Source organism: Odocoileus virginianus, chromosome 28 (genome assembly GCF_023699985.2).
Source record: "Odocoileus virginianus isolate 20LAN1187 ecotype Illinois chromosome 28, Ovbor_1.2, whole genome shotgun sequence".
In the NCBI taxonomy this organism is placed as follows: Eukaryota; Metazoa; Chordata; class Mammalia; order Artiodactyla; family Cervidae; genus Odocoileus; species Odocoileus virginianus.
The window spans coordinates 42,350,572-42,375,944 of record NC_069701.1 but is presented as its reverse complement, the minus strand read 5'-3'; the positions used below and the strand labels follow the sequence as shown (position 1 = coordinate 42,375,944).

The following is a 25,373-nucleotide window of genomic DNA, read 5'->3' as shown; positions in this document are numbered from 1 at the left end:
AGTACATTCTTGGGTGACGGCTCGGGGACAGGTGGCCAGGCGGGCTCAGGGAACCCGCTCTCAAGCTCGGACTGCGAGAGGCCAGCCCCTCCAGGGCGAAGGGAAGGGGCTGGCCCAGGGGCCCATCTTCTGTGGAGCATGCGGTTCTCTCTCTGGACTCAGTATGCCACACGGCAGCAAGACTCAGCTCTGAGAGTCACCACGTGGCACTGCGTGACAGTCCCCACGTCTGGAGGTCACCCCAGCCACACGCCTCGCATGCAGCAGTGAGCCCATGGGTCTAGAGGATACCCTGAAAGGCGTCACCGCACAGGCTGACTCAGGCACTGGGTGCTCCACTCCAAGACGCCACGGCTATGCCTTCTCCCCAGGCTCCAGAGCACACTGGCCTGCCGCACGGGCCCCACAGCCACCCCCGCCCCCAGGCCACCTACGTTGTCGTCGTCCTCGATGGCCTCCCCCGTGAAGTAGAGCACAGCGCGTGGCACGATCCGCTCACGGAAGAAGTGTCCGATCTCAAAGTCGGAGGCTAATGTGAACTCGGAGTCTTCATCCTGGGAGGGGAAGCTCAGTGCTTACCTGTTTCCACGGAGTAAATATCACAGTCTCTCACCAAACCCCACCCCACTGCCTGGGAACTGGCTTAAAGGTGCCCGGCACCCGCACTGCCACACTGCAGGAGAGACAGGTAAGTGCTGGGCGCAGGCTGAAGGACACGGCTGCCCCTGAAGCCCACCCGCAGAGCACGCCTCTGTCCCACCACGGGGCAACAGACACAGGCTCCCCTTGGTTTCTAGGGAGCAGGAACGGGTTAAAAAGGAAGCAGCAAACTACTCGGGAAATAGCTCTTAACAGCAGAATAGACTCTAAATAACAACGCAAATCTTACCAGTGATTCTCCATCCCCTGATGCTAGAAAAAAAGAAAACATCTGATTACACAGATAACCAAACCTTTCTAAAGCCCACGCGGGACGCTCGGCTGACAGATAAGCAGCGTGGTGCTCCAGAAATCGCCAAAGCGGGATGCCCCCCACCTCCTCCTGCCACCACAGACTGAAGCTGCGCAAGGCCTCCCGGCCCCTCCTGAGAAGGCCACTTTCAGAAGAGAACTTGCAGTTAAAGGTCAACAGGTGGAACGGTGCACCGGCGGCCAGACTGCAGACTCTTGGCGCGTCTGTGCTTTAAGTGGCATTTTACCTCGTGTAACTCCGTGCGATGATTCAATAGAAAACAGGAAACTCTAAGCCCCTTAAGTCCTTACGGCACTGAGGCGAAGCAGCTCAACTAGGCTGGGACTCTACTTCTGTTTGTTTGCAAAGGAGAAGGGAGGGGACAGCGCTGACCATCCCAGGAGGGCGGGCTGCCAGCACTGACAAGGCCCAGCGCCAAATGCCAGGACAGCCCAGCACAGAGCTGAACGTGACAGAGGTGGGCCCGAACCCGTGCTCAGCAGGGCCCAGTCATGTTCACGTGGTGAGTGAGTCTCCTTTGCTGGGCACACACTGTCCCCCGTCTTCCCAGCGCCCCATCGCTGTGAGGCCTGTCCCTGTGGAGCCAGCCCAGCGAGGGGCACTTGCCGTCTGGGCCCCGGTGGAGTGTGAGCCCCACCCCCGGGGTGGCCCCCCAGCCTCACATACAAGCAAGAAGCAGGTTCTGGGACTCTGGCCTTGGGGGCAGCAATCACAAGGGCTTGCTCACCGACTTCTGGACCAGTTTTGTAGGACTAAAACTAAAGGGGTCATTGGACTAGCAATGCTGTTTCCTACATCTGAAAAATCATTTTATTAATTTTAATTTTTTTCCTTGACCACTCCATCATCCCTCCCCCACTGTCAACCTTTGTTCATTTTCATAGAGCATATCACTTGGTATGGTTTGATTGTTTTAAAACAGTGACACTCCCTCAAACTCACCTATTTCAAGTATACAACTTAGTGACTTCTGATACATTTCAGACACGTGCAACCACAATACAAGGCAGGAGGGGAAGGGACCAGAGAGTGAGACGGTTGGAGGCTTCACCGACTCGACGGACATGAGTCTGAGCGAGCTCCGGGAGAGGGTGAAGGACAGGGAAGCCTGGCGTGCTGCCGTCCATGGGGTTAAAAGAGTTGGACACGACTGAGCGACTGGACAACAACCACAACACAGTTTCTGAACCCCGCTAAACTCCCCCAAATCCTCAAGTCCACTTAATTCCATCTTAATTGCTATTAATTATCTGGAAGTCCAACAAACTCAGTGAATTTATGATTCAAAGCCCCTCTTCTTCATGGTGAACTGACACAGGAAACCTCCAACATTCCCAGGCAAGGCTCTGAAAGGGATCTTTCCAAACAAGGAAATCTGAGAACCATGTTTACAGCTGATCTTATCCCCTACACTGACAGACCCTGGGGCCTTTCGGGCTCAAGAACAAACCGAGGCAACAGCCACAACAGTGAAAAACAAGCGACTGAGTGGGGCCGGGCAGCCTGACACGCAGCCTGGGGTCAGAGCCCAGAGACGCCACCGGGGCCTCACAGCAACGCGAAGGCCACCATCACCTAGAGCGGGGCTGGCTTCCGTTGGCGAACCACAGTGTTCCCCCCTCACATCCGCATTCTAGCACCACCAGCAGCTCTGGCTGTCGCCTTCTCGGCAGCAGGAGGTCACGTGAAGAGGGCCACCAAACTATGCTCTCAGCCCTCCGAGTCCCATTTGGGTTTGGAGCTGTGGGAGGGGAGGACAGAGGCTGCTGCCCAGCCCCCACTCTGCCCTAAGTCCATGTCTGTCACAACACCTAACGCCCAACCGCTGCCTGCTCCACACCGAGGTGTGCAGAGAAAACCGCACCCCAGGCTGAGAGGGGTGGGTGGGCGGCCTGCAGGCTGTGCGCATGTGAGAGCAGCCCCAGCGCCGAGCTCGCCAGAGGACCACGACCAGACACTCGAAGTTCACTGCCACTCTGCCCACGTCCCGGCTCACCTCTCAGTGGGCTGAAGAAGTTGAAGAAGGAGTCGTTGGGGACCTGCTTGGTGATTGTTCTCACGGTGCCTCGGCCCTTATGCTTCTGCTTTTTCTTGATGGTTTTGACGGTCACGTTCTTCCCTTTCTTCCAGTCAATGGTACACCTATGGGGATAAGACCGTGATCACCGTGTGCCCGGCAAGCAGGTCACAGCTCGGTGCTTCACGGGAAACATGACCTGAGCACCTGCGAGCGGGCACTGGGCCGTCCGCAAGGAGGCAGAGGCCCCAGGCGCAGGACGGCCGCGCAGCGTCCCGCCATGACCACGCCTGGTCAGCAGCTTGTCACTGCTGCCCCGTTACAGACCCCACAGCACACAGGAAGGCCCCCACTTAGGCTCAAGGTCTCAAGGCCACAAGCGAGCGGGACTAGACAGGGAACACACAGAGGCCACCGCAGACACCGCCAGCCGGTGAAGGACACGTGGCTTCCAGGGGCGCTGGGCGGGCCCGGCGGAGAGTGTGCAGAGAGGAAGGCTCCTCACTCGATGGCCTGGGCAACAATCTTGCAAAGGCATTCTGGCCATCCACGTCCGGCAGAATTTTAATCAAGCTCTGTATACTCACGCACACAGGGAAATTCATCAGGCTAAGTCCCTGGTTCAGTAAAAAATGCTTCAATCAAGAATAAGATGATTTCCCAAAATGTCTGAAACCAACCGAGAGGACGCGTTCTAAGCCGCTCTCTCTGGTGGTTGGTGCACAGACCGCGGCTCAGAGGCACTGGGTCCCGAGACCACGCGTGCTCACGCAGCCCTGCACTGACCCAGCCGCCCGCTCACCAGGGCCCTGCCAAGAGGAGCTGACTAGTCTCGCGATCACTGCGCCACTCTGGGAGACTGAGGATCCCCAGGCCCGCATTAAGTTGGGGAAACCTGGCCATCACCCTACATGGTGGCCCAGGGAACCCCAGGACATGCTTCCCAGCACCAGCTGTCATATCCCCAAATGGAGAGATTGTTTCATTGATTTCCATCTCTGTCTGCTGGGCCTTTAAACAGATAGAAGGCTTCTTGCTTTATTCTTATCTTCCATCTTACTTGTGACATTTTAAACCATCTCCTGTTTTTGTTTCAAAAAAAAGCAGCTCAATGGCATTTTCTTACCCGTCACAGTCAACAATTTCAGGGCCTTCAAAGGAAAATGGATCAGCCTTGTCTGGCTCTGACTTCATCTTGTATGTTTTTGTCAGGACTGAATTGGTAAAGTAGTCGTTGGGTTCAAAGTGGAACTCTAATACAAAAGACTGGGAAAAAAACAACTCAGGGTCAACACCACTTAAAATGTACAGATAACTGGTGACAGATTTTATGAACCACACAGTACCTGCTGGAACCCAGCTCCACCTAAGGCAGAACACTGAAGAGCTCAGGAGGTGTGGCCACATAATGAGACTGTCTTTACTGCAAAACCACCGGCCCAAAGTTAGAGCCCAGGCCAGCTGGGGAAACCCCCACCACCCTGAGTGCGCACATGGGCCCGCTGCCCGGGACCCCGCCCCCGAGGTCACAGCAGGTGGGGGTCTGGAGGGGGAGGCCAGATGCAGCCCAGCCCCTCTCTGGGCTTCTTGGGCGGAGTAGTTCCTTCCCAGCCCCACAGTGAAAGCGCAAGACTCCACGGGGGCAGAGAAGCCTTCTCGGACCCACCATGAATGCGCTCACCCTTCACTCACAAAGCACTCAACAGACAGAGTGGGTACAAAGCAGTGGGAACAAATCAAATGGCAACAAAGAAGACATGCATGCCCACAGAACAAAATGAGCAGAAAATGAGATAACCCCTTCTCTGGGTAAAAAGTCCCAAGAAGGCAGCACTGGTGAGTATCTTGGGAAACAAGGGCACTCGTGTACTGCAAAGGGCGATTTGGCAACATCCGAAGTTAACAAAATGGAATGCTCTGGGACTCCCATCACCCTGTTTTGAGGACTGTGTTCCACCTGAGAAGGACACCTGGCCAGGAGCAGCAGCATGTGCAGACCTTCCCCTCGGCCCTGCTCCCCAGGGCTCGGGGACCACAGATGGCCCAAAGGACCCACTCCGGGCCTGGATGGGCTCTGCCCGTCAGCACTGTGAGATTCTGGGGGGCCACCCAACTTCCCTGTGCTTCTGCTCCCTCGCCTGTAACAGGGCATCACAAGCCCCTCCCTCCATGGGGCCCCCCGAGGGCTACTCTGCAGAAGGGTCAGACGGCAGCTGGGGTCACAGGCATTACCAGTGAAATGTTAGCTCTTCCCGTTTTTATTCCAAGGGTACAACAATCAGCTGGGGAAGTAATTTAGGCAAACTAAGGGGAGGAGGAAGAGAAGGGCCACGAAGGCTTGGGAGGCAGATACAGGCGGCCAGAGACCCAGCAGCAGGGCAGGGAGGCCGACGAGCACAAGCCGCAGGTCTGGGAAACCAAAGTGCAGTCAGGACAGTATCGGGAAAACAAACAGAGAAACGTCCTGTTCAGGCTTCAGAAGCGGGGGAGCAGGGCTCTCACCTGCTCTTGACCTGCCCGGATTCCAGGCCTGTCTGCGAGCACAGTGAGTCAGGTGGCACTCTAGATAAGAAAAGGAATGGGTCCTGCAATCTCTTAAGCCCCTAGAGGCCTGGCCAGCCCCTCAGGGTCTAAGGAGTCTTATGACGCACAAGGTCAAACAAACAGATGGTTAAGTAAAAACCATGCACGCTCAGTCACGTCTGACTCTCTGTGACCCTATGGACTGGAGCCCGCCAGGCTCCTCTTGTCCATGAGATTCTCCAGGCAAGAATACCAGAGTGGGTTGCAATGCTCTCCTCCAGGGGATCTTCCCGACCCAGGGATCAAACCTGCATCTCCTGCAAGCACAAGCAAGTCAAGTGGCACTTGAGATAAGGAAGGGAATGGGTCCTGGAATCTCTTAAGGCCTTGGAGGCCTGGCAAGCCCCTCATGGTCTAACAGATCTTAGAGATGAAACAAATAGCACTGTCAAAGTTAAAGCGAAACCAGAGCTACATTTCTATGCACAAACTGATCATGATATTGGTTTGGGGCCTGAGATTGTAAACAGGAAACCCGAAAACTCCAATTTGAAGGATCTCCCACGGGGCAGACGCACCGCCCAGGACCCTTTCCCAATCGGGACCCCAGACTGCTATTAACACGGACTTCCCAGCCTGCTGGAGTCTGGATGTAGGTTGTTGACCCAATCTGGTGATACACGCACTGTGACTTCTATTGTTTCTATTCTTTTAATGACTGTATATTAAGTCAAATAACCTTCTATAAGAAATTGAAATTGTGTGTAACAAGAGGTTTGTTTTGTTGTTGAATCCTCTGAATCTAAAACTGAAATCAAACTTTTGGCACCACAGACAGGAAGGCAGCTACGGGCAGTGAGACCGTCAGTGGGATCCCTCCCCAGGCCTCTCCTGACCTGTCCCCTGGAAACCCATCTCCACACTGGGCTCTGTCAGCATCCGCTCCACCCTGGAGACTGGGCTGGACTACCCAACAGCTCTGTTCCACTGTCCTTCATCACCCCCTACTGTTGAATGGACACAATTGCTCACTTCCCACTTTTCCCTCGTCTCTTTCCCCTGTCATCTCTCCAAGCCCAGGGTGTTACTTCCTTTCTTCACATTTTCCTACTTTTCCTTCTTTCCCTAGGCCTCTGTCTAGTTGAGAACAAGCTGGGGGTGTGGGCAGGAGGAAGACTCAAGAGGGAGGGGTATGTGTGTGATTATGAGCCTCCCAGGGGACACAGTGGTAAAGAATCCGCCTGCCAGTGCAGCAGACACAAGGGACTCGAGTTTGATCCCCGAAGTCAGGAAGGTCCCCCGAAGGAGCAAATGGCAATCCACTCCCGTATCCACCGGGAAGCTAAGACAGATGGGCTGAGGAAGGCAGGAATCATCAGATCACATACATACGCACGCATGCACACCCCCACCACCCCAGGGGACTAGCATTCACACCCATCACAGCATGCTCACTGCCACAGGACATCTCTAGGGGTGTGGGGCCGAGCCTCACCCTGGTCAAGAGAGCCTCAGGGGAAGGCCCTGCGAAGAGTGGGGTGTGGTGGGGAAGAGGGGGTTCCCTTGCTACCAGAAGGGCCCCCAAACCGTGCGCAGGCATCACTCCAGCTGTCGCCCCCACCCCACCTGCAGGGGGGTGTTGGCACATCCTTCCAGGGTGGAGCCGTCAGGGAAGGGACAGACACAGGTGTGCGGCCCGTGGGCTGGCCCACTGGACAGGAAAGGGGACAAGCCCTGCGGTCCGGTCCGCAGGCACCGTGTCTCCAAGACCTGAAATGCAGAGCCGCAGGCAGGCGGTGGCGCCGCAGCTGCTGTGGTGCTGGGATGGGCCCTGCCAGGCACAGGAGGACCGCAGGTTAGAGCAGCGCTCGCAGGCAGCCTTGTGCTGAGATGGCTACAGAGAACGGGGCTGGTAGACTCATTCGCTGGCGCAGAGCCCGCAGAAGCAAGTATTCTGGGAAGCACATCTCAAGGAGCAGAGGAACGCTCATTGTACCTACCCGAGTCACTCTTAGAACCAAGGGCACCAGACCCCCTCCAGCCCCGAGGATCTCTGCTACTGTGCCGCCTGTACTGAGGATGCACCCGCCACCCTCTGTGACCGGCTCTGCACAGCCTATCCTCAGAAACCTGGGACACGCCTGAGAGAAGCATGACTCAGCCCACAGGACAGAGAGAAACCGGCTCAGAAAGCAGAGCCCAGCGCAGTGTGCAGCCCAGCCAGGAGGCCCACCCTGGCCCTGACTGCTGCACTGGCCGCCGAGCAGCGGGCGGCCGGAGTCACCTCTGGGAGGGTCACCAGTCGGGAGACTGAGAGTGAGCGTGTCACTCGGGTCACCCAGCATGCGGGCGGCTTGTCACCCTCGGGGCCCTGACCCTCTGACACCAGGCAGTACTTACCATAGGCTGTCCAGGGTCGGAAAATTTCACTTTTATGTCCTGCAGGTGTTTCAAGATTGGCTCATCGTATTCCTAGTCACAGAGAGAAAAAAAGAAGGTTCTGGTGAGTGGCAGAAGACAACACACCTGTTCCCGCTGAGTCACTGCTTCATCTCCGCCTAGACTCTGGATCATCAGCCCTGCAGAAATTCTGTCCTTGTCACTCCCAGGAAGCCACCCAAACGCTCACTCACCACCAGCCTCGGGGGGCCGCGGGAGTCCGCCATGGGGCAGGAGCCCTGCCGGCTCTCACACCACCCCCCTGTCAGTGCAGACGGGTGGTCCTCACATCCCTGAAGAGGCAGGACCAGAAGAAATGCCGGACAAGCTACTGACCTGGGCAGCCATTTCCCCCTTAGGGCCCAAGGTAGTAAGGATCCGGTCACTGACGGGCAAGACCACTCACAAAGCGCATCTGAGACCTAAATGACAGGACTACAGAAGAGCGTCTAAGGACGGCTCCAGGCCTTCACAAGGCATCACTGTGCAAACGCTCGAGTCTACCACGCCTGTCATCTGAGGAAAACTCGGGGAAAAAAATCACAAGACCTGAAACCCGCAGACCACATACTAAGGAAAGGCGCTTTATTTGTAAAACAGTCACTTCTTCACCCCCAAAATCTAAAGGTTTTCCTGAGGCTCATTAAGCCTGAAAACTACCAATTTCCCAATTTTAAGTTCTTTCTACATCACAGGCAGACCTCGTCTAACACACTTCACAGATATTTTGGATTTTGTTGTGCAAATTGAAGGTTTCTGTTAACCGCGGGTTGTCAGATGATTAGCATTTTTTAGCAATAAAGTATTTTTAAATTAAGATATGTACATTTTTGTCAATGGACATGATTTTAAACAAGTTCTGGGACATGGTGATGGACAGAACTTGAAGCCTGGTGTGCTGCAGTCCCTGGGGTCACAAAGAGTTGGACACAACTGAGTGACTCAACAACAAAAATGTACACTTTTTAGACATAACGCTCTTGCACACTTAATAGATTATATAATATAGTGTAAACCTCATTTTTATTATTCACTGGGAAACCAAAAAATTCACATGACTCACTTTAATGCTACGTTCATGTTACTGCAGGGTGCTGGGACCAAATGCACAATGTGTCCGAGGCCTGCCTGCATAGAACAACAAAACCAGCAGTAACAAAGGCACCTTGCAAGTCTCTGGACAAAAAGTAAGCTCAAAACAGCTCTTAAAGGCCACATCCATATGAGATGTCAACTCCAAATTCCAGAAGCAGAAACCAAGGCTCCACAGTAACGCACGGGCATCTCCCCCTGCTCAGTCAGACCAGCAGTACCCACAGCGCTGTCCGACATCTGCGAGACAACCATGATGGTCTTCACTTCCTCACCAGCCACGTGTTGACACCAGAGGGCCGAGAACATTCAATGGCCTAAACGAGCAGTTCCAAAACTAAGGGCCCGCAGTGGAAGCTACTTGAGGGCTGATTTAAAGTCGCTCCCCACAAGTTTCAAAGTCATGAAGACACATCGGAATCTCCTGAGCCTCTCCCAGCACCCCAGACTCTCACTGACTGGGGGGGTGGGGATGCACTGATGCTGCTACTTTGTTTTAAAAGTTGCCAGGGAGACTCTAACACAGTCAGAGTGAGAATCTGGTTCTAGCATGTACTACTCTATTTTCTCAATAAATTTCTTGCTCATGGCATTCTTTTAAAAGCACAATCCAGTATTCTTTCTTGCTTTTCTCTTTTTGGAGCACACCACTCAGCTTACAGGATCTGTTACCAACCAGGGATCAGACCTGGGCCCAGCAGGTAGAGCAGAGAGTCCTGACCCCTGGGCCAGCAGGAACCCCAAGTGGTCTACTTTTCCAAAACCATACCTTCCGTATGGAAGGGAAGCTTGGAGAAGCACACACAGGCCTGTGCCTCCTGCCTGGAGAAGTCCTTTCAGCATCTCTTCTAAAGCTGCTTTGGTGGCGCTGACTTTTCTTAACTGGCGCTCGTCTGCGAAGTTTTCATGTGCACAGCTCCAATGACCACATCGCTCCGCCTGACCCCCAAACCGTACGTTATCATCTTACACTGTTAGGTTAATCATGTTCCCAGTATGGCAAGCCATCATACTTAGTTTTAATTTTTCTGCTGGCTATTGATTGTGAAAACTGATAAACAGCTTTCGCTATTGTGATTTTGTAACTATTACTCATTTAATATCACTGTATCATGATTGGTCAACAGAAAAACAATAGAATCCTATATCACCAAAACTACCATTTAATAGAGTAGCCTGCAGTCACCTGTAAAAACCTGTAAACTAAATGTATATCAGAATAATCTTGGACTATTTGAAAAATACAAATGCCCAGGTATTACTTTTATTCTCCAAAGCTCCAGCTATCTTTCTAATGAGCACTCATATTTAAAAACAACTGGACTATATGATCTTTTACCTAATTTGTTTTCACTTTTTCTATTTCATATTCAGTGTTCCCATTTCATTTATGTTTTCCAATTTCTCCATCTTTTTTTTTTAATGTTCTTTCTCGAGTTTTTATCAAGCATAGTAGAAAAGCTTTGTATACGTATATATAATAGCATGTATAATATATATATATTTTAGAAAACTTAACAAATTTTTGCCTGACAGAAAAATGTATGACATTTTGCTTCCACTTATTTGACTTAGTCTGAATAGAATGCTAGATTTCTAATTTTAAAAAAATAGATATGCAACAAGCAACAAAGTTCACTGTATACCACAGGGAACTACAGTCACTATCTTGTAATAATCTGTAATGGAAAATATGTATATGTATCACTGAATCACCAGGTTATGTACCTGAAACACTGTAAGTCAACTATACTTCTACAAAATATATGTATTAAGAAAAAAAGAACACAGGGCTACTCTAATACACGTATCCGAAACATGCCCCAGTCTGGACGGAGAGCAGGAGCGCATTCCTGCCACGCCTTCTCAGGCTCTGGCGCCCAGACACGCATCAGACCAGGCAGGCAGAGGCAGGGACGCAGCACGTTTCTGGACCACCACGACCACCACCCTGGAATTGCACAGGAGCTGCGGCAGCGACAGCCGTCTGCACGCCCACCACGGCCACGCTCTGCGGTGTGGAAGCGCTGTGCCAAGCCACTTCAACCAAATGCAGAGACCACCCGCCCTGTGGACTTCTGAGCAGTACCAGTTTCTGAATTCTGGAAACTCACCTCAGGGAACGTCACATTTGTTACCTTTTAAGTGGTTCACCACTTCACCATAGAAAGCTCCATAAAGCAAGTCAAAGACAGCTCGGCCATTGCCATTGAAAAAAAGACTTTTTCAAGGAAAATTATCAGAAGAATAATAGCAACTTCTTAAATATTTGTACAATTAGCAAGACTGCATGACAGGCCCATTTCAAACTTCAAAAATCAATCTAAAGAGAAGACTAAGGAAGCGCATGCCTGTGGGTCACTGTGCAGATACATGTGTACACATATGTGCACACACGGGACCCCTCAGTACCAGCACTTCCACCCGGGCCCCTCGTCCCCACACTTCTCTCGTGCCCACATCATGTGAGGCGGGGAAGGCTCTGGAATCTATTCATTCTCTTCCTGGGGTGAGGCTGCAACAAACAGCAAAGCTACCTCGAGCTTGGCAGAGGTTCCGCGAGGCAGGCCTTCCCTGCAGGGCAAAAGGGTGCCGGGGGCCCTGCCTGATTCCTCCTCCAAGCTATGGCCATAGAAGAGGCCTTTCCACCCCCGTCAACACCTGCTCAGAGTTCACAAGGAGCTCGCCTGTCTGTAAGAGGGAGTGGGCTGTGTGCCTACCTGTACCAGCTCGCTCAACATGTCCACATTTCTGAAAATTGTAAACCAGAATTCCGGAATGCCTTTGGGGTTTGGCTCTTCTGCTGCTGCTGCTTCTTTTTCTGCTATGACTGCTTTATTTTTCATGTCTCCCTACAAATACAAAGAAACAGAATAATTATTATGAAGCTACAAGTTTACAGATTTTGCAGCGGCTTATTTAACACAGAATAATAGTTTCAGAATCCCATTAAAACCTCTGTCAAAAACCCTCCAGGAGCACTGTGCCATCACTCTCAAGTGTCTCAGAGAAACAAAGCCTTTCAGGCATCCAGATCTGGATGTAATTCCTCAATATAATTCCAGACCATGGGGAGCAGAGCTGGGGACTGGCGCAGGCCCCTGATGGAGAGAGACTGCCCAGCACTGGCTCGCCATCCACCCAGACAATCACCAACAGAGGACACCCCAGGACCTCCGCAACAGAAACGCCCGCCCTGCTGCACGTCCAAGGCTGCAGGGGTGTTGGGACAGAGGCAGCGTGCAAACAGCAGGGTGGTGGCAAGGAAGGTGATGTGCCCGGGAGGAAGGGAGTCTTTGCTACGTCACAGCCCTGATGTGTGATTCTCAGGGGAAATGATGACAGGGGCCTTCAGGCTAGCAGAGGCAGATTCTCCTCCCACAGTGAAGACCTGATGCACAACTATCCACAGGCACAGCTTCAGCTACACCAGACTTGACATGTTTGTAAACAATCAAAAATAACATACATTTCAAAAAATTCCCTGAACGTTTACGCTGTGGGACAGAAACACTACTGCCAAATGTAGTATCAGGTGACAGAGCTCACCGTGTTGTGCTGGGACTCCCAAGAGCACTGGACTGGTACCCGTCACCAGCCCCAGGAGAAGGCTGCCAGCAGGTGGGGGCCAGAGCACATCACCTGAGGAGCACCTTCCAGCGTCCAGTGGCGAGAGACACCAGGGCCACTTCACCAGCTCTGAGTTCCTGTATGCTCTGCCCACCGCAGCCCTGCCTCCAGCACCTGCCCTTCTGGGCACAGGGGTGCTCTCCCCGTGTGGATCTCTGCCTCCTTCACCTCCCCACAGTCTGCAGCACGTGCAGGCTGCCCCAGATGGCCAACAAGGGGGACTGTGTCTGGTTCGCCATAGTAACTGATAGAGCCAGTCAGACGCCAGACTTGCAAGCCACCCTGTTTCATCCTCCTGAACAAATCTAAACACTCAACCTAAGGGTGAAGCCACGCCTACTATTAGGAGCTCTCCTCTGCATAGAAGAAAACTATTTTCTTTCTTTTCTTACCCATCCCCCACAGCACTGCACAGCTTGGGGTCTCGGTCCCCCAGACCAGGACTGGAACCGGGCTGTGGCGGGGAAAGCACCAAGCCCTAACCACTAGGTCACCACCCAAGGCCGTCTCACTTGTCGCAGCGCTGAGACAGAACAGCGGCAGCACCCGTGAAGACACAACTTACGGCCAGCTTGTCCTCCTCTTCATTCTCACTGTGCCACTCAGATTCTGCGTCTGTTGGCTCAACATCACCAGTGATGAATTCCCTTCTCTAAGAGTAAAAACACAAGATCTTAAAGTTATTTAGAAACTTGAGAGTTAAGACAATGAACCTGTAAATAATGTGAATGAAAAGACCAAAACTGGATGCTTTTATAACCTGTTTTAAGATCGTAAGTTTTGAGGCTTAAGGAAAGACATTTAGTGATCCCCAGGTATTTCTGGATGTCTTTCCTGGTGAAAGATTTGAAACACACCACTAAAACTCACTAACAGCATCCTGACCTTGTCAAAGAGAGGCTGGTACAAGGCTGCATACTTTCTTTCCAGGTCATGAACTTCTTCATAGAACTTGGCTTCTATATGTGCACATTTCACCTGGAGCTGCTTCAACGCGTTGATTCTTCTTTTTACTGCTTTAGGTAAACTAGAGAGGGGGGAAAAAAATCCAGATGACTGCGAAGTAAGTACTCATTTTTTTTTACTAAAACAACATTCACATAGAATTAACATCTGCACAATGAAAAAGAGCTCCTAAAAATCATTAAGAACAAACACCCACCCCCAAAGAGCAGGGTGGTGGGGGAGGAAGCTGAAATGATAATCCACAAAAAATACTGGCTTGACCAAAAAGTTCCTTTGTTCTTTAAGTAAATATAAAAGCCGTTTTTCATTTTCATCAAAAATTTCACTGAACAATGTATTCAGTGCTTCGCCCTGCTACCTTCGGCCATCTTCAGGCAGCTCCAGCAGGGCACTCGTCTGTCCCCTGGCAACGCCGCCCCTGCTGCCGAGCCTCCTCCGGCTGTGGCGGGCAGGGGCTGCTCTCCTCTCGCAGTGTGGGCCCCTCGGCTCGGGCGCGTCTCCTGTGGCCGAGCGTAGGCTTCGGCAGCTGCAGTGTGAGGACCCAGCAGTCGAGCCTCCTGGGCTCTGGAGCACAGACTCGAGAGTTGTGCCGCGTGGGCTTCGCTGCTCTGAGGCCTGTGGGATCTTCCCGGATCAGGGATCAAACCCGTATCTCCTGCATTGGCAGGCAGATTCTTTAGGGCTGTGCCATCAGGGAAGCCGCTTTTTATCTTTTTGAGCCAAAAGAACTGTTACAAGTGCCTTTTACAGTCTTCCAGGAGAGTGAAATTTTTCCATTGAAAGAATTTTGTAAAGACCAAAATAAGTGGAAATCGGAAGGTGCAAGGTCTGGTGAACACGGTGGATGAACCAGAACTTCGCAGCCGAGATTTTGCCTGGTCATCAGAGAAACATAAGGTCTTACATTAACCTGACGAAGGGTGACGTGCTTGCTCCTGGGCAACCCCAGATACTGTCGGCCAAGTGCTGCTTCAGTTGGTCTAACTGGGAGCAGTACTTGTTGGAATCCATTGCTTGGTTTTCCAGAAGGAGCTCTTAACAGAGGATTACTTTCCAAACCCCCATATACACTACATCACCTTCTCTGGGTGAAGACTGGTCTGTGGTGTGGCTGGTGAGGGTTCATTTCCCTTGCCCCATGAGCTCTTCCATTCCATGTTCTTGTACAGTATCCACTTTTCATCGGCCATCACAATTTATTTTAAAAACAAAACGTTCTCATTATGTTTAAGTAGAGTAAAGTAAGGAAGTGTGAGTCACTCAGTCGTGCCCGACTCTTTGCGACCCCATGGACTGCAACCCAGCAGGCTCCTCCGTCCATGAGATTTTCTGGGCAAGGATACTGGAGTGGGTTGCCATTTCCTTCTCCAGGGGATCTTCCCAACCCACGGATAGAACCCAGGTCTCCTGCACTGCAGGCAGAGTCTTTATCGACTGAGCTACAAGGGAGGCCCATTTAAGTTTAGGTACAGAATCACATGCAAAAACACAGTCAAGATTTTTTTCATTTAACTTACATGGAACCTAAATATCAAAGTGATTAAAATAACCAAACTTGTGCAAATGACTTTCAATGCTTGATTTGGATATTTTGATACAGGCTATCTCCTGTAGAGTATAATGTTGACTGCAATCAGTTACCGTCTCAATTTGATCACTATCGACTTCAACTGGTCTACCCAACCTCAGAGTTTCATCCAGAAGAAACCTCAGCAGGAAACCACTTCTGATACGTTTCATCAGTCACAGCACCCTCCCACATTCTGCACAAATCTTTTTTTTGTGTTTCTGACAAAGAACATTCAAACTACCACACAACTGCACTCATCTCACATGCTAGCAAAGTAATGCTAACAATTCTCCAAGCCAGGCTTCAACAGTACATGAACCGAGAACTTCCCGATGTTCAAGGTGGATTTAGAAAAGGCAGAAGAACCAGAGATCAAACTGCCAACATCCGTTAGATCACTGAAAAGGCAAGAGAATTCCAGAAAAACATCTACTTCTGCTTAATTGACTACGCCAAAGCCTTTGACTGTGTGGATCACAACGAACTGTGGAAAATTCTTCAAGAGATGGTAATACCAGTCCACCTTACCTGCCTCCTGAGAAATCTGTATGCAGGTCAAAAAGCAACAGCTAGAACCAGACATAGAACAACGGACTGGTTCCAAATTGGGAAAGGAGTATGTCAAGGCCATATATTGTCACCCCGCTTATTTAACTTATATGCAGAGTACATCATGCGAAATTCCGGGCTGGATGAATCTCAAGCTGGAATCAAGATTGCCAGGAGAAATAACGATAACCTCAGATATACAGATAACACCACCCTTCCCTTATGGCAGAAATCGAAGAGGAACTAAAAAGCCTCCTGATGAAGGTGAAAGAGGAGAGTGAAAAAGCTGCCTTAAAACTCAGTATTTAAAAACTAAGATCACGGCATCTGGTCCCATCACTTCATAGCAAATAGATGGAGAAACAATGGAAACAGTGACAGACTTTTTCTTCTTGGGCTCCAGAATCATTGTGGACAGTGATGTAGCCATGAATTTAAAAGATGCTTGCTCCTTGGAAGGAAACGTATAACAAACCTAGACAGAGTACTAAAAAGCAGAGACATTACTTTGCCTACAAAGGTCCATCTAGTCAAAGTTATTGTTTTTCCAGCAGTCATGTATGGGTGGGAGAGCTGGACCATAAAGAAGGCTGAGCACCAAAGAATTGATGCTTTTGAACTATGATGTTGGACAAGACTCTTGAGAGTCCCTTGGACAGCAAGGAGATCAAACTAGTCAATCCTAAAGGAAATCAACCCTGAACATTCATTGAAAGGAACGATGCTGAAGCTGAAGCTCCAATACTTGGGCGACCTGATGTGAAGAACCAACTCGCTAGAAAAAACCCTGATGCTGGGAAAGACTGAAGACAGGAGGAGATGCAGGTGACAGAGGACAAGATGGTTGGATGGCATCACCGACTCGATGGAGAGGAGTTTGAGCAAGCTCCAGCAGATGAGGAAGGACACAGAAACCCAGAGTATTGCAGTCCGTGGGGTTGAAAAGAGTCAGACACGAGTGGGCAGCTGAACAACAACCACCACTATCTCATGGAAGAAATCGAACTTTTTGTCAGCCTAACACAATCAAACACGGAAGAAACGTCCAACCTCACAAACTATCCAAGAGAATTTAAATTTAAAGGAATTGCTATCTTGGACTTCCCTGGTGGTCCAGTGGTTAAGACCCTGCCTTCCAGTACTGGGGTCACGGGTCCAATCCCTAGTCTGGGAAGATCCCACCTGCCGCTGGCAATCCAGTCCACGTGCCACAGATACCATGCCTGCACTCTAGAACCTGTGCTCCTCAGCAAGAGAAGCCCTGCTCCCCGTAACCAGAGAAAGCTTGCACACAGCTGAAAATAAACTAACCACGAAATGGAAATCAAAACAAAACAAAACCGCTATCTTTTCTTTATCAAATTGGCAATTAAAAAAAAAAATTCCCAGGTTTGATGAAGCTGAGGGCAGAGGCCCTCTTACTGACACATCTTTCTTAAGGGCAAATGAGAACCCTGAAAATATCCTTTGCCTCAACTTCTCAGAATTTAGTCTAAGAAAACAAATATTTAAGGACTGGATGACCGCTGATGTAAAAGTTAAAGACTGGGAACAGGGATAAGATGAAAAGGATTAAAACAGGGCCGGTGTACACCGTGTTCTCAGAGAATCAGTGCTCCGACCAACACAGCAAACAGAAACCAGAGACGACAGGGACGCGGCGTGCACGCGGCCCCAGAGTCAGAGCACACGAGCTCCCTAGCCCTTTGACACCTTTCACCTTCTAAAAAGTGTTTTCATTTGTATGCCTTACTTTCATAAATCATAAGAGAAAAACAAAGCCATTTTAAATCCATCAAAATTATGTGTTTAACCCAAAGCCCTTAGCCACAACCGGAAAAAAAAAAACAGCAGACTCCTGGGCCCCTCAAAGATGCGCACAGCCCCCTCTGGTGGCCCTGGGTCCTGCCCCGCATCCTCCTCCAAGGGCAGGGCAGGCATCAGTCTAAGAGCACACAGTCCAGGCAGCTCTCAACACGGCACTGTTCAGAAAGTGCAGCCGTCAAGGGGTCTAATCAGTGGATATCAAAATCCACTCAAGTCCCTCGTGTATCAAAGAGCAGTGTGTGGCATGGAACCTAAGCATGTTTTTCCATATACTGTAAATACAATGTGAACGCTGTATAAATAGTTCTGCTTTCTGTAACTTCCTGGAAAAACTCTGTCCCCCAATATGTTTGATCCTCCGTTGGCTAAATCTGCAGATACGGAGGGCCAAGTGTCCTCGGACAGCCTCGATCACAGAGAGCCCCGTCTTGAGAGACAACCATACCCAGGCAAGTGCAGTGTGGACGGAGGTGCTGCACCCAAGGCTCCCAACCACAGAAAACACCCAGAACGGCTGCAAGCAAGACGACGGGAGAAAGCAGAGCAGGAATTTAATGACACTAAACACATTAACATCTGCGCTTCTCTTCTACACTAATCATACAACTTAAAAAGTCACTTCGCAACTTTCAAATCTACTTAATGGAGTAAAACTAATACAGGACTCTAAGCCAGCTGGACGCGACACCCTTCCCAGCTTGCCTCCCAGCAGCAGCGACCGCACAGCCCTCTCCTCCCACGGCAGGCACGTCGCTCACAGCGCGCAACGGGGGCGAGTTCCACCGCACAGAACCTCCTACCGCTCCCGCCCCCCTCAGCCAACGCCCCCCACGCACCCAGAGTCTGCAGCGGGAAGCGAGAAGCCCAACTTCTCGCCTGTTTCCCAGCTCAGCCGCAGGGCGCGCGCGCGCGCACACACAGACAGACACATCCCCCCAGGGCACCCCCAGCACACACACACACACAGCCGGTCCAGTCTGCAGGCCCTCACAGAGCCCCTCCCACGGGCGCATCTCCTGCAACACCCTTTCTCTGGGCAGAGCAGACCCCCAGCATGCCCTCCCTGTGACATCACCCCGTCCTGCGTGGGGCGCCCGTGGAGAGGGTGGACACAGAGGCCCAGCCCTGTCCTGGCCACAGGAGAGAAGCCCAGGAAGACAGCCAGGCCCTGAGAAGGGCGTCCGGAGACTCCCCGTGCAGGTACCCCACACGCCCAGGACAGAGCCTGCCCGAGTAAGCCACGCCCGGTGCCACAGGCTGGCGGAGCCAAGCAGGCAGGACTGGTTCCCTGGGCCCCCCTCCGGCCCTCCCCGCGCAGGTGACCCGTGAAGTCCTCTCGAGGCCCCAGGACGGCCCAGGGAGCCCGACTCGCCAAAGCACCCTCGCTGCAGGCCTGTGTCCTCCGCTAGGCTTCAACCCTGCACTCATCTCTGGGGCCTCAGAGCCTGTTCTCACAGCAGGCAAGGTCTGCTGAATGAAAACATACTCATTACTAATCTAAACAACCCAAAGAGTTTTCTTTCTTTCTTTCTTTCTTAAAGCTGCATCAAGTCTCGTTCGGGGCATACTTACGTCTCGATGTAGCTTGAAGGAGTGTGGGAGACATTGTCAAGTCGTTCCTGCAAAGCGGCCAGAACTTGAGGATTCTGCATTACCTGATCTGTGAGCTTTTCTGTTAAGAGTTAAAAAAAAGACAAAGCCAAAAAAACGTAACATACACCCACCACACAACAGCCAACATTTAAAAACATTTTTTTCAAAAATACTTATATTTCTGGAGAAGGAAATGGCTACCTACTCCAGTATTCTTGCCTGGGAAATCCCATGGACAGAAGAGCCTGGAAGGTTACAGTCCATGGGGTTGCAGAAAGTCAGACACAACTGAGTGACTGAACAACAAAATACTACAGAATACACAACTGTGAAAAAGGAAGGTGAAAACTGTCAGAGCAAGTTATTTTTAAAGGCACAGTCTGCGTTAGTCACCCAAGTGGATGGCTATGGATCTACACAGGGCACCTGAGGGTCCTGCCCCTCACCTGAGCGGTGGAAGCCCCCACCTCCCAGCGAGGACATGGTCACCACAGTCACACACACGCTGTGCTGACCCCCGATGAACAGAGGACCCTGAGGGCCATCAGCCCTCCTGGGGCCGGCACAGCCCTGGCTCACGGAGCACGCCCTGCACTGAACCGACTAGCCTTCTGCAACGCCGGACAGAAACCCAGAGTCTGAGTCCCCACCTGACTCAAAAGCAAGCACAGGCCGACAGCGCTGCCCACCCTTTGGTAAGACAGTGACGAGGCAAGCTGAATACAGCAGGAGGCACTCAGTTCTGCCACTGAGCCACAAGTACAATGGCTAACATGAAGCACTGTGTGTGCATATAAAATGCATGTGATTGTGTCTGTGTAGAACTGCATACATGCACAGCATGTAAACACTACACACAAACTCACAGTTCTAGCTCCAGCCACCAAAAGGCCAACTCGTATATTCTGGTTTCTAAATCTCTCTCCCACTAAAGACACAGGGCTCCCTGAGTAAATGTAGACTTCAGGTCTGGGGCAAGGAAAGCTCAAGAGACAACGGAACATCTCCATGCCACAAAAGTAGAGGGAACCCAAAACAGACGAGGCGAAGCACAGGGACCCAGACGCCAGCTTTAAGGGGCCTCCACGGGCCACACGGGACGACCTGCACACCAAGAACGAAGGTGGCAAATAATAGAACACCGAATAAAAAGCAGACCCAGGAGTCTATAGTAATGCTAGAAAGGGAGAGCGGGAAGTACTTCTTTCATGGATGTTATCAGTCAGTCAGATTGACACAAACAGGAAACACCCTCTGCTGACCACCAGGGTCATCCCCGATCCAGCTAGGACCATCAATGGGGTCCGAATCGCCACGCGAGCGTCTCAGGAACACAAGAGGCCCATAGAACGTGGTGTCCGACAGCTTGCTGACTACAAGGCCCATCAGTGGAGAGACTGGCAGATGCTGGCTTCCCCAGTCAACACCCCTGCCAAGCTGTACTTATACCCCACTGGGTCGCCTATGCACTCATCTTGCCAACATTTACTCTGAATCTAATGGAGAGAGAACCACCAGACCTGCCCAGAGTGTGGGCATTCCGCACAGCAGCTGGGGCCCACAGCCTGTGTGTGTACCTGCCGGAAGGGTCAATAGGTGGGGATAATTCTAGAATACGAGGGGCAGAATTCAACTCGACATGCAGTCCTATGACAGCCTGGATGTGGGCGTGGGGGACGGTGGTGTAAGAACTGCTGAGAAAGCCAGGAGACAGGAACAGGACTGTACATTAACTAAGGCCCTGGATCAACACTGACTTTCTTGCTTGCAGTAATGGCATTGTGGTTAGAATTTATCCTGTTAATAGTTTTTAGGAAATTTACACTAACTTGTTTTAAGAAAAGAGCCAGAATATCCACAATATACTTTCAGATGGTTCTAAGGAAGAAACAAGTAGAGATATACAGGCCAAAAACGGAGAAAAAGTAACACATTAGGAATTCCTGTTATCTGGGACTTGCTTCTGAATAACCGGGTGGGGGCGGGGTGGGCAGCAGAAGAGGCCCAGGTGGCAGAGTGCCTGTGCTCGCCCGCTGGGCGCCTGACTTCTGCGGGGCCTGAGTGAAGCGCTGGTCTTCATTTTAATCATCCTAACTCTGCTAAAGCTTCTGAAGCACAGCAACCCAGAACTTGACTCCTTGTTCTATTTTACTGAAAGGTTCAAGAGAAGGTGCCCCCGCTCTGCATGCAAGTCCCCCTGCGGCTCACCCTCCCACACGCAGCACTAACCTGTGTTACTTGCATTTTTAGCAGCTTCCAAGGAATCTGAAGGAACCCCATCTGAAAAACTAAGATCATATATTTAAAAGTATTAGTCTCCACAAAGTTTCAAGACAGACAACATGGGCCATTTTTCTGATCTAACAAGAGCCATTGTCAGTTGGAGCATCTGATGACACTTGGCTTCGGCTCACCAACTAAAATGTACACTCTAGTAAGCAGAGTCCATTCTGCCTTACCTGTTATCTGCCATCTGAATGTCTTTATCTCCTACAAATTAAAAAAGAATGAATATTACTAAATATTCACAAACAAAAACATTTCATATGCATTCTTCTGGCAGTGATTTTCTGAGATGAGGATGAGGACTTCCCAAGGAGGGGCAGGAGGGAATGCTCTGGGGTGCTGGGAATGTTCCAGACCTTGAATGGGGTACTGGTTACCTGGATACATACAGTTGTCAAAACTCATCAAATTATACTAACTACATGCCTTTCAGCGCAAGCATATTTTGCTCATAAAACATTTCTCTTATTGGCACTAAAATGACCAGATTTCGGAATAATGACAATTAATCAATTTTAACTTGTGTTTATAGCAAGTTTTAGAAACAGAAACACTTACTTGTGGTAGGTCAATTATTTTAGAGAAATTCCAAACATTTACTGGTGTTCATATTGTTTTTAAAACTAACTCACATGATGAGTTTAAAATTTTGTTTATTCCGTATGGTCTTTTTTTTTTTTTCCTAGCAAGGCACATTTATTTCGGATGGTCTCAGAACCACTCTGTAGAATAGGTACCACCACTATAGGCATAAAAAGGCTGAGGAACTTCCTCAGAGTCACAAAACTGAAAATACCCGGGACTGAACCCACGACTTCTACACTGAGGATGCGGCGTGTGACACGGTCAGTATGACCCACTCTTACAAGAGACATAAAACAAAGACTATCCCCAGATCAGGGGGCTGTCCACCCACAAAAGGCGGGCTCCAAGACATCTGCTCCTTAGAGACCGTGATACTAACCCTATCCAAATGCACAGGTGAAAAGAGTCAGGCTTGGTGATCAAGCCTCCTTAATCCTAGGTGTAGCGCGCCGCCCCCCCCCCCCCCCCACCCTGAGGAGCGTTTTCAGGCTGACAGCTGGTGGATGCCTCCTTCCTGGGCATCTGAACAAAGCAGAAACCCCTTAATCAGTGCCCTGGGGGCAAAGAGAACAATAACCCTTCCTAGTTAGGAAAAATAGCTCCAGTTGGAATTTATGAGCTACAACTATTTTAACTGCATCTTGTTTCAAAATAAAACATGCTAACTATTGGTAGCTCAGTCAGCAAAGAATCTGCCTGCAATGCAGGAGACCTGGGTTCGATCCCTGGGTCAGGAATATCACCTGGAAAAAGAAATGGCAACCCACTCCAGTATTCTTGCCTGGAAACTCCTAGGGACAGATGAGCCTGGCCTGTGGCCTGGGTCCACAGGGTCGCAAAAGTCGGACATGACTGAGCAACTAAACTACTACCAACTATTTTAAGATTTGAAAATAGTACATAAATGTTACATTATCTTTTTCAAAAAGCTAAATGATTTAAGCAAATGAAAACCAGCAGTGGAAAAACACTCTCCAAGGGTCCCCATCACCTCCTGCTGAGTCCAAAGTCACCTGACACAGAAGCCCGAATCCCCATGCTTCCCAGCTCAGCTCCCCTAGAGTCGGCCACATGCATGCGGCTACACCCGGGTGATTCCCAGGCTTATATTCTGCCGTTTCACATACTATAAATGCAAAACATGAGACAGGTAGTCTTCAAAACGACATCTGATGACAGCACTGTAGAAGCTAGCACACTTGGCTCTTACCAGCTGCTAAAATACCAAAGCCTTTCCCCAGGATGTGCCTCTGGTAGTGTCCACACGAAGACATCTCAGTGTACAGGGCTCCCCCCTCCCCAGAGCAACAGGAGAGTGTGACTGCAGGATTCCTGGGCCAAAGACTAGGAATGGATTCTGATACCTGCTGCCAAGCTGGTTACTCACTGACACCAACGATGACTTGGCTACCCTCCACTGCCTAACACACACACGCACCGGCACCTTCTGTGCTGACCACACACAGCGCCTGCTCTCTGCTCCAGCAGCCTAACTGCCAGCTTGACAGACAGGGTCCCTTTCACCACCCCATCAGGCCACACCCCTGATGCCAAGTCCTTCCGGCTGGCGCCGGCCTGTGTAAGGCAGCTCCCCACATGGACTCCAGCAGGGAGGCGTACCCCAGGACACAGAGGAGGGCGCTGAGGAAGGGAAAGGGGAGGTGCCTGACCCCAGGTCACGTGGCTAGCACGGTGTGTTTCTGTCAGCCTAGAAGGAGGTAAACTGAGGCGGGCTCGAGTCACCAGAAACAGTCTGTTCCAGGAAGAGCAGGGGAACCGCAGCTCGGGACACAGGTGCTCAAGGGAGCTACAGGGGAGCATGCTCCAGACTTGGGTGGGCTGCTCCGATGGGCTAGATGATAAACGCTCACTGAAACTAGCCCCATCATCCTGACTTCGTTTTCTGAGGAGCAGGCCCATGAGATTCTCCATCTCACAACTTTCGGCTCCATTTGAAAGTAAACTCCTCTCACACTCCTCCTTTGGATCAGACTTGCAGAGAAAGCAAAGTGAAGGTCAGCCTTACCATGTGGGCATCTCGCTCGGTCAGGTCAGAGGCACTATTGGCCAACAAGTGGACACTGTGTCCCTCCGAGCTGAAGAGGACCCCAGAGATTTCACCCCATGGCAAGCAGATACGTGGCCTCATTTAAACAACAGAACAACTGAGAACGGTTATGTTCCTCTGATATTGTCACTTCAGTTCCCGTGGTCAGTTGAGCTTCAGGACATGCCTTTACTTTGTAGCTACAGATGGGAAAAAATAATTTTACTTTGTACATACACCTAGGAGAAAGACTGCTGCTACAAAACAGAAATTTACCTATATGGATTACACCCATGGCCAAACTGCACTTAAGGCTACTAACTGAAATAAACTTCTCAACCTGTTTCCCCTGCTGCCTATACTTAAGAGGTCAAAAACGACCCAGGTCCCAGAGGCCCGGCCCGTTTCAGATGGCAGTGTTATTATCTTTCATCGCTTTTAGTTCCTGTGTTCCTTTCCCTCATTTGTTAACATAAAAAGAGCCTTCTTCCTCTAGCCAGCCACAGGATCCCCCACGCTATGCAGTGTGGGGGTTTGGGGCTGGGTAGTTTTCAAAGACAACTTCTGTTAGGCTGTCTACATGGGTCTGTTGATATTGAAAAGCTCTGACACAAGCATTAAAAGTAAAAGGTGTGAATCAGAAGAATCCTAATTACCTTTCCAAGTTCAGCTGCTCCGCCCCACGAGAACAAGCCCTTGGTAGATCCCATCCTCTCCGTCATCCCATCTCATCCTGTCGCCCCCTTCTCCTCCTGTCTTCAATCTTCCCCAGCATCAGGGTCTTTTCCCATGAGTTAGCTCCTTGCATCAGGTGGCCAAAGGACTGCAGCTTCAGCATCAGTCCTTCCAATGAATATTCAGGACTGATCTCCTTTAGGATGGACTGGTTGGATCTCCTTGCAGTCCAAGCGCCTCTCCAACACCACAGTTCAAAAGCATCAATTCTTCGGTGCTCAGCCTTCTTTATGGTCCAGCGCTCACATCCACACATGACCACAGGGAAAACCACAGCTTTGACTATACAGACCTGTCAGCGAAGTGATGTCTCTGCTTTTTAATACACTGTCTAGGTTTGTCATAGCTGTTCTTCCAAGGAGCAAGCGTCTTTTAATTTCATGGCTGCAGTCACTGTCTGCATTAATTTTGGAGCCCAAGAAAATGAAATCTGACACTGTTTCCATATATTCCCCATCTATTTGCCATGAAGTGATGGGACTGGATGCCACGATCTTAAGTTTTTGAATGTTGAGTTTTAAGCCAGCCTTTTCACTCTTCT

The 25,373-nt window shown here is 50.6% G+C and overlaps 1 protein-coding gene across 2 annotated transcripts in view; it reads right to left on the bottom strand.

Moving 5' to 3' along the window:
* Positions 1–25,373, bottom strand: part of NAP1L4 (nucleosome assembly protein 1 like 4) — a 48,463-nt gene that overhangs the window by 8,541 nt on the left and 14,549 nt on the right. For both annotated transcript variants that reach the window (XM_070457835.1, XM_070457834.1), the window contains exons 2-12: positions 21,639–21,669; positions 21,409–21,467; positions 19,159–19,258; positions 13,560–13,701; positions 13,240–13,326; positions 11,765–11,896; positions 7,914–7,985; positions 4,117–4,256; positions 2,970–3,115; positions 890–912; positions 435–554 (exon numbers count right to left, since the gene is read on the bottom strand). In XM_070457835.1, coding sequence (XP_070313936.1) covers positions 435–554; positions 890–912; positions 2,970–3,115; positions 4,117–4,256; positions 7,914–7,985; positions 11,765–11,896; positions 13,240–13,326; positions 13,560–13,701; positions 19,159–19,258; positions 21,409–21,467; positions 21,639–21,652 — 1,035 coding nt within the window. In that variant the 5' untranslated portion in view covers positions 21,653–21,669. The remainder of the gene's footprint in view (positions 1–434; positions 555–889; positions 913–2,969; positions 3,116–4,116; positions 4,257–7,913; positions 7,986–11,764; positions 11,897–13,239; positions 13,327–13,559; positions 13,702–19,158; positions 19,259–21,408; positions 21,468–21,638; positions 21,670–25,373) is intronic.